The 14,515-nt window shown below is 41.7% G+C and overlaps 1 protein-coding gene across 1 annotated transcript; it reads right to left on the minus strand.

Moving 5' to 3' along the window:
• Positions 1-9,211: 9,211 nt before the first annotated feature.
• Positions 9,212-13,585, minus strand: phlda1 (pleckstrin homology-like domain, family A, member 1). The gene is made up of 2 exons (XM_005941965.3): positions 12,729-13,585; positions 9,212-11,563 (listed from the first exon to the last, which is right to left on the minus strand). Exon 1 carries the CDS (start codon positions 13,218-13,220, stop codon positions 12,768-12,770), a length of 453 nt encoding a protein of 150 aa, XP_005942027.1. The 5' UTR covers positions 13,221-13,585; the 3' UTR covers positions 9,212-11,563; positions 12,729-12,767.
• Positions 13,586-14,515: the final 930 nt, after the last annotated feature.

Genomic DNA, 14,515 nt, shown 5'->3' on the forward strand with positions numbered 1-14,515 from the left:
TGTGTGTGTGTGTGTGTGTGTGTGTGTGTGTGTGTGTGTGGTGTGTGTGTGCGCACCCAACTGGCCTCCTGCCTACATTAGAGGACATAAATGTCACATAAATACATTTGATCGCTGTTTTGTAGACCTCGTGTTTTCGTTACCACTCAGCTAAAAGGGAAGAAAAACACTAGAATTTTCAGAAGGATTTACTTCATTCTTCTCACCCATGTATGCACAGTACTGGACAAAACACACAAAGACGATGCAAAAAACAGATTTTGAGAGTTTTGCTATACTATTAAAAATAAAAGAGCACACTCTATAATATGACACTTGCTGTTCAGCTCTACTCCATTCTACTTCTATCAGTTCAATTCAGTTCTCCTATATAAGCAGACATTTGCAATAACAGTCAGCTCAAGGTGCTTTAGGTAAACCTCAACAGTCAAAGCCCTATAAGTAGTCACTGGGAAACAGTGGGAAGGAAAAACTACCTTTTAACAGGATGAAACCTCCAGCAGAGCCAGGTTCAGGGACAAGAGAGGGAGTGTCATGGCCCCGGGTCTTGAACCCCGAGTTTAAAGTTGTATGGGTTTGTGATTTCTTTTGGGTTTGTGTGTATCGTGTTTTTCTCTTGCTCTCTGTTATTTGTGCTCTTTTCACTATGTTCCTCCAGTCCTCTCCTCTCAGTGTAAGCTGCTTCTAGTTTTATTTTGGTCATCTCTGATCTTGTGTGCCTTGTATTGCATTTAATTTGTTTTCCACTAGTCTTATTACCTTGTGTTTATGTTGTCTGAGTGCCCCCTGCCCTTTGCCCTTCCTCAGTGCTGTGTGTCTACTTATGACGGTTTTTTGTTGTTCAGATCTGCAAACATTTTGGACTTTCTATATTTCAATATGTCAAAAACCTGCCTGTGTGAAAAAAGCAGCCAACAAAAGAAGAACAGACAGACAGACAAGACCAAACATGTACCAAGTGATTGTATTTTTTTTATTACTGCAATAGTCCTGAAATGACATGATTTCATATCAGTGTGGTTCAATAAATCTTCATTCATGCAGATTTAGGGATGAAAAGTTTTGTAACGCTCTTTTATTTAAACCAGTCTGTATGACGTAGCGCTTACAAAGGATTTAAATATGTGTGGGGAGAAGGTCAACAGGTTAGTTAACTTCAGTTCATTTGATAAATATCACCATGAGACTCTGGTAAGTCAGTGTGTTGACCTAGATGTGTCAGTAAAAATATCTCACTATGTTTCTCGGTTTTTTTCCCTTCCCCTAACACCCACTCAGTCATGGCCAAGGAGCAGCCAGGAGCCGAAACATAAAGCCAGCACCAAAGTGACAAAAGCTGCAGTTCCTCTAGTCACAGCCCATGGCCTCAGCAGCACTTACACGCATATCACAGTTTTGCTTTCTGTGGATAGTTTCCTTCTTCACATTTTGATTGGGGTGATTATTTTGTACTTTTCCCCCTTAATTGCATAAGGGCCACACTGATTAACCTAATTCAGGAGCCGGTTGGAATCTGCTTTTTCAACTCACTAAACTGAAACACTGATTTTGTAGCCCTCTTACAAAATGGCTTTGATGAGACAGATCTGTGCTGAAGCTAAACTGCAAGTTCTGTGATTTCTGTAACTCCCAAAGGTCGGTTGGTCATAAAAAATTTGATCTCATAAAGTTCGGTTTTACAGCCAACACATCTCTGTGTCTGTAAACCCTCACTCAGGATTTTATGGAGTTTTTTAGCAGGAAGAAGGACCAAGGTGACATTTCTACTCTTATCACCAACTTTCTTCTCTAATCACTGAGAAAGGAGAGCTGAGCCAGCTGACCAGCTCTGCCTCTGCTGGGTGGTTTGGCAACAGGTGCTGCTGTGTGTGGGAGGTCATGTAGGACTAAAGCCAGCAAGTACGGAGAGGGTTGAAGGGCAGAGACAGGTAGGAAAGCCAAATCTACAGACGCTCCAGACTCAACACATACACAGAGTAAAGAACAGTTTGAATTACACCAACACCACCCAGGGCTGGAGCAAAAAAACACCATCTTTTCCTATTTAAGGACACAGTATTTACTTTTTTTAGAGGGCATGTCAACATCTAACAAGGTGCAATGACTGAAAATGCATTTTGGTCCAAATATAAAAGAAACAGGCTTGAAAACAGAGCAGCACGAGTTTGAATAGAAAAAGACCCACAGGTGCATTAACGGTCACCTGACTGTGTTGAATTTTAGAAATTACATTTGTCTGAGTCGATAAAGAAAATCTACTTCCTTCTGGCTTTAATTATTCAATGTGCCGTGTCATTATTCAATTCTAATCTAAAATTCATGCTTTTTTTATTGATCGCATGAAAGGCCACTAAACTGTTGCAAAGCAGCGTGGCCTTTGGGAGTTCCTTTTTGCGACACAGAGAAAAGGTGTATTTGAGTAGCAAACATAAAAGCAGAGATAAAGGCACGGTGTTAAATATTAAAAAATAATAACTCCTTTACACCCTCTGGATTTCCAAAACACTTTGATTTTCAAAAGAAATATTTGGCACCATCACATGCAAGTTACAAAAAAGTGAATCAACAAAAGAATCAAGCTGATGACAGCAACCCAAAAACACCCGCAAAATTAAAAGATGCATTTACTCCATTGTTGTCCTAGCACTTACTTGGCTCGCTCGCCTCAACTTGACTCAGTTTTTAGGGTTTTCCATTAGGTAGAAGTTTTTAGTACTCGGCAGGAGTAGGTACTAGTGGAAAAGGGCTTCAAGTGTTCCTAGTTGAAATTCAAAGAAAGCCATACAGTTTAGAACAAGCTTGGCAGAGGTAGGAAAGGAAAGACTTCAAAGACTCTGGAAGGAAAACTAGTGAGAGATGTCTCTAAAGACCCCGGAATAACTGCCAAGACAGTAGTGAGTGACTTTGTAGTGTCACAAAGATGTTCACCAGAACCCAGCACGGGAATGGACTGCGAGGTTGCACACCAAATAAAAAATCCACTTCTCCAGATGAGACACCTTCGGGGGAGGCTGAAGTATGCCAAGGACAACCTGGAGAGTCCCGTGACGTCCTGTGGGGTGGATCATTTTGTTTCTTTCCGCAAAATAAAATAAAAGTAAAATATAAGCATGTGAAATAAAATCAAGATGTTTGGAAAAGCAGAGCTCAAAACATCCTGCTCTGTTGAACAGCACTTTTTTAATGAATTTCACATTTTACACGGGAAGCAGGCTAATGCTTCTGTCCTCATCTGTAACCAGCTCACAGTTCTAGTTTGGAGCAATCAATGAAACACTGTATTGAGATGTAAAAGCAAAATAATAAATATTCATTTTGTTGCCACACATATTTTTCACAGCCTGAATATCACAACTCAAACTGGCAGCACTGAAAAGGCAAATATTGCAAAACTGCAGTTTGTCTGAAAATGCTGGACTCAGCTGTTTCCTCTGCTTTGATGAAACTTGCCTTGATAAGTCACATTTTGAAGTTTGGGCATTGAAGAAATATATCTTGGCCATGGTGCATGCTTCTTTTCAGTTTAGCAACTTTGTGAAGCCTCTGTGTTCTGTCCATGGCTTTCTGACGATGCACAGGTTGACCAGGTTGCTGTTCACTGCTGTAATTATGAGGGACAGAGTACACTGCAAAAGCTGAAGTGCTAGTACCATATATGGGATGTTAAAATAATGCATAGATGCGAAAACTGTTTGTTTGTTTTGGATCAGGCTGTAACCGTGCGACATTTTAACAGGGATTGATTGCTTTTGGAGCCAACCTCAAGTAGCCACTAGAGCAACAGCGATTTCAAACACTTCAATGTTGGCTTCACTTCTCAGCCCCAAAGGTTGCTGCTTATTTCTCTTTTATCTTAACCTAACAGGAAAATCTGTGATATAACTCAAGCAAAGAGGCTATAAGGAATACAAAGCTGTAACTATCTGATAAAAACCAACTAAACCCCAAACACGTCACAGTGTCTATGAATCACAGAGAAGCCCAGCGATGATTTTATATACCACGGCACTTTTGCCTGGAGACATGTTTGCATAACTGAAACTCCAGTCTGTGCCCACACATACACACATGGAATGAAATGGGCAAACTGACAAGCTGAAATACTTTCTCAAAGAGCCAGCTTGCCTTGCTCATTATAATTATTATTTTTTTCTTTCCATTTGGGTCATTTACATAGAAATTATAAAACACACAGTTTATGTACTACTAAACAGATGGTTCAGTATTCCTGGATTCTTTATATGGCTTTACCACACTGCACAGCCGGCTAATAGCTAATCACATGAAGCATAATGGTTTAAAAATGCTCAATAGTTCAAATGAAGGTCTAAAATATGGCAGCATTTATTTTGCGTTCTGACTACAGAATAATGAAACTTAGATTAAACAAACAAAAAAACCAGCAACTTGAGTGGAGCACTCGCTGGTGTGCAGTCCATCAGGAATACAGACAAAAGCTCAAACAAGTTGGCTCTGATTGTAACGTGCAGCATGAACAAAGCACCGTATAGCAGTCTTACACCTATCTATCTTCCACCCACACAGCAGGGAGAAAATAAAACAGCTACTGTGTGAACAATCTGCACTCCGTTCTCTCCGCTGATGAGCTGTTTCCCCGTCTGACGAAGCCCGTGGAGTCGGGCTGACGCCAGATGTCCCAGAATAATGGGCCTTTCTTTGTGTACCTGTTATCGCTTCGCCACTTTGAATAACGAAGCAATCTGAGTGGCTGCTACACGAGCTGTGATACGACGTTGATGTAGCACAATAAGAGTGGCAGCTGAGGATGATTATGGCTTTTAGACAGTGGTTAACAACACTTGTGGACCAAACCTTTTTCTATGATCAAGCAAACAAATATCAGAATAAAAGCAAAACAAACCAGGAAATGTTCAGAGCAAACGTAAAGCAGTAGAGCATTTGACTCTCAGACTGCTTATGAAGAAAAGCACAATACTGCTCGTGAAATGCTGTCACTTGTAAAAACCATGCCATATTTCTGCACACTGTATAAACAGTGAGTTAAAGTATGCTGTGTGCGTCAGATAACAGAGGCACATTAGCAAAATCAAAATGTTATATGAAGGCGGGGCATAGTTACTACATGAGGAAGAAAACTGGTTTGCTGGTCCAGTGGCAGGATGTGTGGCTCATAAATATATAATCAGAGGTTGCCTGGTCTGCTGACCTCACCTTTTCATAACTGCTGAGCATAAAGAAAAAAAATCCTTAAAAACTAACAATCAAAGGGAAAAATGTACTCTATGTATTAAAGTATGAAGGTGTCAGAGGTGTTTCAGACGCCTGCTGTGCAAAGTCTAACAAACATGATGACTGCATGCAAATCCACACTCCTCAATTTGCAAATGAAATGAGATTAGTTGTATCCATGTTGCATATCTTTGTATAGCTGCAGCATATCATTTAGCTGAACATTATAGTAACCCCAAGATGGACAGTTCCAGTCTGGCCTGTTAATCTGTTCAGGAAGTTGAGCCAAAATCGGGGAGCAGTCCCAGCAGGCGACAGGGTGCACCCTCGTTTCCCCTGGGAAGAGTGGGCTCAAGGAGCGGATGAGCACAGGCACGGAAACTCCAACAAGCTGCACAGCATCCTAGGCCATCGCGGGCAAGAAAACCCAGAAACTAAAACAAAAAAAGAAGAAGAATGAAAAAAAGAGTCCTCCGGTGTAAGCCTATTCACAATCCTTTTTTCATCACCGAGGACCCCTCATTTTTGGACGGGGCACAAGAGGCAGCGGTGGAGGTGAGCTGGCACTTAGGCAACTTTTCAGAAGTACTTAAGGTTTTGTGAGGGTACAAAACCCTGTTTACTCTTTCCCTCCTAGGCTCCTGGACGTCTGATTGGCCAACATTTTGTTTTTAGCGTTTACATGTGTTTGAATTTAACATGTACATAAGAAAGTTACTGTTGTCTCAGACCCTGAAAGGCAGTTTTAGGCTGAGCCAGTGGAATAGTTCAATTTTCCGTTTCACTCAAAACTACAGAATTAAAACTGTGCTCCTCCGAGTACAGTCGGAGAATAAAAAAAGCCCACAAAAGAGTATTTCCTGTGTCCTGTCTGTAGCAAAAACAGGTTACATAGTCTATCTTATCTTAAAAAAAAAAAATCGAATTTCCCAGAGGAACCCACCCGAGGGATTAATAAAGTTCTATCTTAGTCGTTCGCGACACAAACTAAACAGGTACTGAGTCAAACTACCTTCAGCTAGGAACTGCGATTGAAGCCACAACCAATGGGAGTAAAGAAAACCACTGACTGGCATATATTGATTGGCAACCCTCTAAAAGAATCGGAAGAGTGTGTGACAAGTCAGTCACTTACTCTTTTTGTGGACAGGAACCAGTGCCACCACTTCCAGTAAGATAATAGCAAATACAGCTAAAGAACATTATGGAGGAAACAAGTTTACTAATAGACGTAAATTCATCTGGTGGTCAGAAACACAGCTCCACAGCTTTTACTCACCTGGAACTGTGTTTCCTTACAGAGTTGGTGGCAGGAGCAGACAACGCCCGACTGTCTGCTAAAGTAAAACACAGACAATGTAGCAAATTTGTAACAACTTAAAGTGGTCACACCAGTTTAGAATACTAAGTTATACTAAGCTAACCTGAACTATAGCTTAGGTTAAATTAAATCGACTTTCTCAACAAGCCTATAAGCTACTGTACATGAGTGATATGCAGTCTGAGGATCAACGACTGCCCGAGGCACTCATGTACTGCAGTTCTCACAAAGTCATTTAGCCTAATCATATAATAGTGGATCCAGGGAAGGTTGCTGGTTACCCGGAATATTCTGCAATTTATGGACACATGAATTCACTACTATAAAATCAACAAGGCCTGACAATTTTTATGCACCATTTGAGTGCCAGTATTGTGGCATACATACAAATGGTCTGCTTAAAGATCCCGGGTCAGAGTGTACCTGCTCCAAATGCAATATATAAGACTCAGCTTTGGAAGGGATCTCGTAAAGAATGTACTTTTAAGACTTGAAGCGTTGTAGGCAGAAAATCCAACACAAACTAAATGCAACAGATAAGGACACACAGACACACTAAGTGATGAGTTTATGCTCTTTTTACATGTTTAAACTATAGAAGGGAAGGGGATAAAGACTTCTAGGCATGTCTGCCAGCTGAACTTCATCACAGCATCACCTGAAACAAGCAGGCTCCATTCAAATGTAACATACAAAATCCTGCACTGTCTTCATCCATCTTAACCTGTGCAGGTGGTCGGACATGAAACCAACCTTTAAACATATATATATTTGTCTGTGAACTTCAAGTCTGGGAAATAGACCTGAATATCTTAGACTTGCTGGCTTAGTTTCTACCTTTAAATCCTATTTGCTGTTCTTTTTTTAACATATAAAGACTTTCAACGAGTTAATTGAGTGTCTTACTCTCTTCATTCTTAAATTGTTATGCTGCATTGTTTATTGCATTGCTTGTGCAACACCTTAAAATTTGTATTAACCATCCAAAAGGGTCTTATGAAATCGCTCACTGTGGAATTAACTTCCATCAGCACCAAAGATGAGCTTCAAGTTTCAGTACAATGTGCGTGATTTTGTGCCCTTTTGTCACAACTGAAATTATTCATTATTCCCATATTTGTCTGTGCGGGATACCTGTAGGAAAATACAGAATACAGAGAACTCTGGTGAAGGTATTAAAATGTGACACTGATATACTGATTCGATTTATATCACAGTCAACTTTTAACTTCTGGACTTGACATATAAAGGATAAGCCAGAATCCAGTCGCCCAAAATAGTCTTGTTTTGAATCAGCTTCTTGTTTGGAGATATTGAGTGAGCATCTTGATAAATAGGCTGGATACAGAAGAAACCTTTTTTTTTTTTTTGTAAATTGTCCTTTCCTGTGAGTAGCCCGGTGGTGGAACAATGGCAGCGGAGTATCCCGAAGGGACCCCACAAGTTTGGATTAGATGCTCTTCCTAAATCACTCGGAGCCACATGCACCTATATGTGGCACGATATTCCTCCATCGTGAAAACCAAGTCCCCCACATCATACTCCAGATCAAAGAGAGCCGCTGATGATGAGGAATGAGTTAGCGCTCATCCTACATGCCAAGACGGAACTACAGAGGCTTCTTAAGTAATGTTTGAAGAGCAGCTGCCGCGGCTAGTTCAGAGGGGCCGGCTGCCATGTTGGACGGTCTCCAACAACAGCAAGAACTGTAATCGTATCCTTGTTGATCCTTTCTCTGCTTTGTAGGACAGTCTGAACACAGAGCTACAAATGAACACAGAAGCTAACCACTTTTGTTAGGTTAAAAAGAAAACATTGACTGTGATGCACTTATTGTTAGCAGTAAAACTCTGGAATTAATGTGTTACTGGATGGAAATGAACAATGCGATCTCTTTAACTAGAAAGATCATTCTGGATACTTGTTAAACTTTATTCTTTCCTTCAGCAAACTGAGTATTTTCAAAACTGTATCCATAAGTAGTGCCAAACACTGAGTTTGTTACCCTTTTCTATCTCTTCTTGTTCAAAGTTGGTGTTCAGAATAATGTGTAAATTGCCAAAAACAACAACGAAAGTACAAGTTCGGCTCAGAAGCAACAGAACCTTTTAACTTAAGTATTTTTGCTGTTCCAAACTTGTCCTGGTATGACCAGTGGGCTAATGTCACAAACTTACTGATAATTACGCAACCATTCTGCCTGTACTGCTGTTGTCACAGCTTGTAGCACTGACCATCAAGGAAATAAAAACATATTTAGCCTTCACCTTAGAGCCTCTGCTCTGTTTGATAAGAACATTAAGTAGAACAGGTAATGAAGGACATGGTTCACACAGAGTAGTCCAGCATTCCTGTGTTGGAGAGAGTGCTGCCTGTCACATGCACCATGTTTAATGAAATTAACTCTGCTTTGAACAGAGGAGGAGCTGGAGCCACGTGCGCTTTTGACATTACACGCTCAGTTTATCTGAGCAACGACAACTGCCAGTGAAACCCAATTCTCTCTGTGGTTTCTACTTTTAGAGCAGGAAACATGGGGTGAGAGGTTCAGGGGTTGTAAAGCACTGAAAGGCTGGAGACGGACAGAGCAGCAGCTAGTTAAACAGGTCACGGAAAAGTCCCTGCAGGGCTGACATTCATCTGCCGCTACAGGAGAAGAAAGCACAGGAGACAACAGACTGAGTTTGGTTTTGTTTTTTCTTGCTTTTTTGTTTTTTTAATGGAATGTATCTTGTATCGAGGTATGAAAATAGATCTCACGTTGAAATAAGAAATTGAACAGTGGCTACAAAGGGCACAGCTATAACTGTGTGTAATGATGGCAACAGGAAGGAATGTCAGAGAAGCATCACACCAGTTGCATTAGATAAAGGGCAAAGCTGTGACCCTGTGTGGGAGATGACAACAACACGGAGACATGTGCTGGTCTGCCGGTGATACGCTGGCAAGTGGGGATAGCAGAGGGAAACTGCCAGCTAACAGGAAACGACATGAGCCACAGTGAGATAAAATGTTTCCTGACAGCACGATATTCCTCCATCGTGAAAACCAATCAAGGACATTTCTGAGCCCATTACCCAGCATGTCCCTGTAAATGTTGCCATGTACCACACCGTTTCAAAGTATTATCGGTCTGTTTGCTTTCACATGAAAAGTATGTCATGCCTATTAAAACTTTGCAAACGAGTGTTGTGGTTTTACAAACATTTCTCAGAGGCAGAGCTGCTACAGAGACAGAAAGAATCTCAGTGGTCATGATAAATGTCTGTTAGCACAGCGAATGACGGTGCTTTAGCTTTACTTGGATGGCTGGCTAGCTTAAATTCACAAACTCCTATCAAAATACAGCTAACTGGGAAAACAAAAGCTATCAGGTCTAAATGCCATAATATTTTGTTGTGCAACATGGACATTAGAGAAACATTTGTACAACTACAATGCTTGTTGATACATTACTTACTGATAGTAAGTATCACAGTGAACAACTCAAAATCTGGACCTGCAGCACTTTTTTCAATTTCTCCGTCTTTAGCAGTGATTTGAACAAATGGTAAAATGGTAAATGGTCTGTATTTGTATAGCGCTTTACTAGTTTTTACTAGTTGATTCTTTCAGTTACAAAGTTTCTAAAAGAATCAAATTCTGATGACCATTAAGTTTTACACGGGCCAAGTAGGTTTAACGTGACACATGAAACTAATTGCAAGTGGAGACGGTAACATTGCATTTGGGGAGACTATGAATATGAAAATCAAAAGACCTGGCATTTAAAATAGGTCTTTTTTATGTATAAATGTCAATAATCTCTGTATGAGTGTCTGTGCAAAGTTTCGTTCAGATCGGCCCACCCCTGAAGGAGGAGGTAGGGTTCATACAGACATACTATAGTAATACTGTTAACCCAATCATGCTTATGTAGTCACTTAATACGCCAAGTAATAAGGACTTGGATTTCCTATGAACCTGAAATTTCAGAAGTTGGTAAGAAACTTAATATAACTTAAACGCCACATGAGCTCTCTGCAAAGACTCGCTTGGCCCCTAACAGGACAGTAAAACTCAAAAACAGAAGCTTTACAATCTCTGATTCCACACAACTCTGAGAACGTTGGGACTGTCTGCTGTTTCTTTAAGTTTTCCTTCTCTGTTTCAGCCATGCCAGAAAAGATTTAGCACAACCACTGAACCTGTCTCAGATTGCAGCTCAGATTCTGCAAACTGGTGTTGTAACTCACACACATCCACTTTACTTTGCACTAATAATCTTCTGCTGTTACTAAGCTCTGCTCTGTAACCACTGAAAACCAACTGAGTGTGATAAGCTAGCATCTTCTTTAGTTTTAAGACTCACATAAAGCAAAGATATCAGACAACTTCTGTATCTATGAATGCAGCAAAAAAACAAAAACAAAATTATGATCGATTTACACCGTAAAACACTCCCATATACTGCTGCTATACAAATGAAGAGCGGAAAATAATGTTTGTATATACTGAGCAGGTATATCAGCTTATAGACTCCCTACAGATCTTCAGTATTGTGAGTTATAACACTGCACAAGCGAAAAAAAATTGTTTTGAAATGAGTCTTTGGTTCAGTTGAAAAATAAAACAATGGACAGTGACACATTCTACTAATAGTGAACTGGTTTGGCTAACCTACGATATCCATCCTAATACATATGCAAGCTTATTTCCAATGGCCTTGTAGGCTATGAACCGCAAAGCCACTCCTTCCTCTTCCATTTATCAACAATGTAACATTTTTATAGAAAATATATATATACACTTCTAATAAATAAGAGATAAACCCATCGCATGGTAGAACACAGCTCTTTTTTTCTCACATGCTTTTTGTCCATGAGTCTTTTGTGAAACAAGTCTCTGTACTGAAAAAGGGCGAGGCGCAGGTCTGTGGAAACCACTGCATGGAAGAGGGGTTCTCCTGGAGAATGGAGGCTCGGTGGGGAAGCGGCAGGGAGAGATGCACCTCGGGTTCAGATTCATCCACCAGCTGAGTGTCCAGTTAACCTGCAGATGCAATCAGTTAGTCAGGCTATTGCGCGTGTATGCATTATTTATATCATTATGCTTTTGCATGGAAAAGAAAGAAATAAACACAAATAGCAAAATATACAAAAAGTCATATTTCTGCTGAGTTTTTCTGCTGTCACATAGTCTAACAGTATTAGCATCAGCAAATGCTATAATCTCCAAATAATGTCCTCAGTCTCCTCCTCTGCAGTGCACTTAATTAAGACCACAGAACAGCAAAATCCTGATCTATGGACATTTACTGTGGGGGAAGGATCGCTTTTGAAATCTATTCCTCTTACAAAACCAGTGAATGTGTTTTAACAGCAGTTTGGGTTTAAACTAAAGATAATGCACTCTAATGACTCTTCAGTGAGAGGGTTTGTGCCATATTTGTAATTGATGCGGATTATTTTTCACCGTGAATTGGGAAAAACAAACATCTGTGTTGATTCAGGCTGGCTTTGAGTGTTTGACTGGACCAAAAGCTGCACGTGCTCCGTCCAGCTGCTCCTACAGAACACTTTAAGACGCTTTTGTGGGCTTCACGTCATGTGCGCGCGCACCTTCACGAATACGCCTGACGGCTGCAAAGTCTGCGCATATCTACGCGTAATTTGGCACGCGATGTTTCACTTCAGCTTTACTTAAACTTTAGTGCATGAATCTTTACACCAGTTTAAAGTTAGCTTAAATTTAGATTTAGACAGATGGACTACTATTTTAAATCGCACACGAGTCTTTCGGTTATGTATGGATGAAGTGAATTGTCGGAATTACTTAACTGTAAGTGATTATGTCAGGGGCATCATCTCATTTTACGGTTATCAGAGCGAAAGGTAGGTTTTGGTGAGAAACCCTTTTATAAAATGTCAAACCTGCCGTCGAAGTCTCTTTTCTTGCGAGCGAATTCGCCTCCACGAGGGGGGGGGGGGGTACAAGGAGGCCTAAAGCGCGCGGGGGGCTCCTAAACTTTTTTTTTGTTTCACCAAAATAAATCCTGGTTTCGTGGGATTAGTTGGACCACTGACAGTAAAACACGCGTCCCTGCTCTTGGTTCAAACATCCAGAAGATAAACGCTTTTTAATTTAAAGGGTACCCCCGGGTGGTCCGCGGACCCGGGGGAGCCCCCTCCACCGCTTTCTCCTGTAGCTGTCTTACCGCAAATCGTGCACCAGTGTCTGCGGGACTCGCCGCAGGTCACGCTACGTTCGGAGAGCTGCGCACGGTCTTTTGTCCGGGCATCTGCACCACGAGCAGCTGCTGCTTCTGCCGGGTGGACTTGACGGCCAGGATCGCCTGCCGGTTCTTGTACTGGACCATCTGCAGAGTGATCTCCGCGTTCCAGCCCTCGTCTTGCGGGCACCTGAAGTCGATCTCCTTCCCCTCCGTCATGACCACCGTGAAGTACACGTATTTACCCTTCCGCTCCACGCAGTCCACCGTCTTCATGTTGGCGAAGTGGAGCTCCTTGACTTTGCCCGCGTCCCCGCCGCCGCCGTGATGCTGCTGGTGGTCGTGTTGCTTGGGCGGCAGCAGCAGCACGCCGTCCTCGGTCAGGACGCAGTGTTTCTTCTTCCAGAGCTGCAGCAGCCCGTCGCTCCGTTTCTCCAGCAGACCCTCCTTGAACACTTTCCTCCCGTTTTCCAGCATGTTTACCCGGACGCCTCGGTGCTCCTGCCCTTCGTGGCTGCTTCACGGACTGGACGCGTGTTTTACTCCCAAGCAGGTGAAAGGCATGGGATGCTGCTTGTGACTGCGGCTCCAAGAAGCGCTGGCTGTAGTGAGAAGGCTGCCAGCCTGCCTGTCTGCTTGCGGTGTTTGTGTGTTGTGTGTGTGTATATGTGTGTGGGAGAGAGAGAGAAGTGGGTTGGGGGCGGGAGGGGTCTGAAGAGGTGCACCGCCCCCCTGAGTAACATCCAGCCTCCTGGGATGAGCACAAAGCAGAGTACTGATAACGTCAGTATTTTCAGTTTAGCATGGAAGAAGAGATTGAAAGTCTGCCAGTATGTGCAGACGCATCAGAGGTGCTTTAAGTTGCACTGCGCAGAGCTGAGATTTCGCCTTCATGCATAAACACTGTAACACCGCCTAGACTGAAACGCAGGCAAATTATTGTAGTCAGTCATTCAGATTCACTGTCCTCCAAGTGAATCGCAGTGACAGTAAGCACCTGCAGCCTGCTTTACATGCACTCAGTTTTCATTTGCATCACTACTGCTGCCCTTCACTCTCCATTCAATTGACCTTTTGGTTCTTGTGTGGGGTTCTGTGTGCTCATGTTCAGTTTCTATTACAAACCACACTCCCCGGGGACATGGTTTCAAATGTTGCACAACTGCGCCATCTGCTGGAACAAGCACTTCATAGGCCACATTCCCAGTGTAGTTTGAAAAGTAATTTCTGGGGCTTGTGTTTTTTTATTCAGTGTGTTTTGTCGGTAATCATAATGAGTGGGTTATTTATAACACAAAGAAATCACCTGCTTTTCAAGTATGATGGCTTCATTATAACCAGTCCAGTTCTTTTTTGGTCCCTTAAATGACATTTATAAAACTGCTGTGATATTTGTTATTCAGAATTTCTGACACTCTTGGCCAAATCTGTTTTGACAAAAGACATTTTTTCATGTCAATGAGACTTTAACAGGATAAATGAAGGAAATACAAGTCACTTTCCCAAAGAACAGGTATATTCAAGGCAGTAAATGAAGCCGACTCACGTGCATAAGACAGTTTAAATTGGAACGCTTATTTTAAACACAACACTTTGTCAGGACCATTTGTGATATTTTATGATGCACGACTACAAGTTTAAAAATAAGTGTCAGGGCATGCAAATATACTTTGATGGCAACCTAATAACCATGCTGTAGTTTCCGGGTGATAACAAGCAAAGCATTGTGTTGATGTGAATGACAGATTGAAATATTCTACAAACAAAAACTT

This window comes from Haplochromis burtoni, unplaced genomic scaffold (genome assembly GCF_018398535.1).
Source record: "Haplochromis burtoni strain Fernald_Lab_line unplaced genomic scaffold, NCSU_Asbu1 Contig_241, whole genome shotgun sequence".
In the NCBI taxonomy this organism is placed as follows: Eukaryota; Metazoa; Chordata; class Actinopteri; order Cichliformes; family Cichlidae; genus Haplochromis; species Haplochromis burtoni.

Coding starts and splice junctions, on each gene's coding strand:
- phlda1 (XM_005941965.3), bottom strand. CDS start 13,220: ATGCTGGAAAACGGGAGGAAAGTGTTCAAGGAGGGTCTGCTGGAGAAA.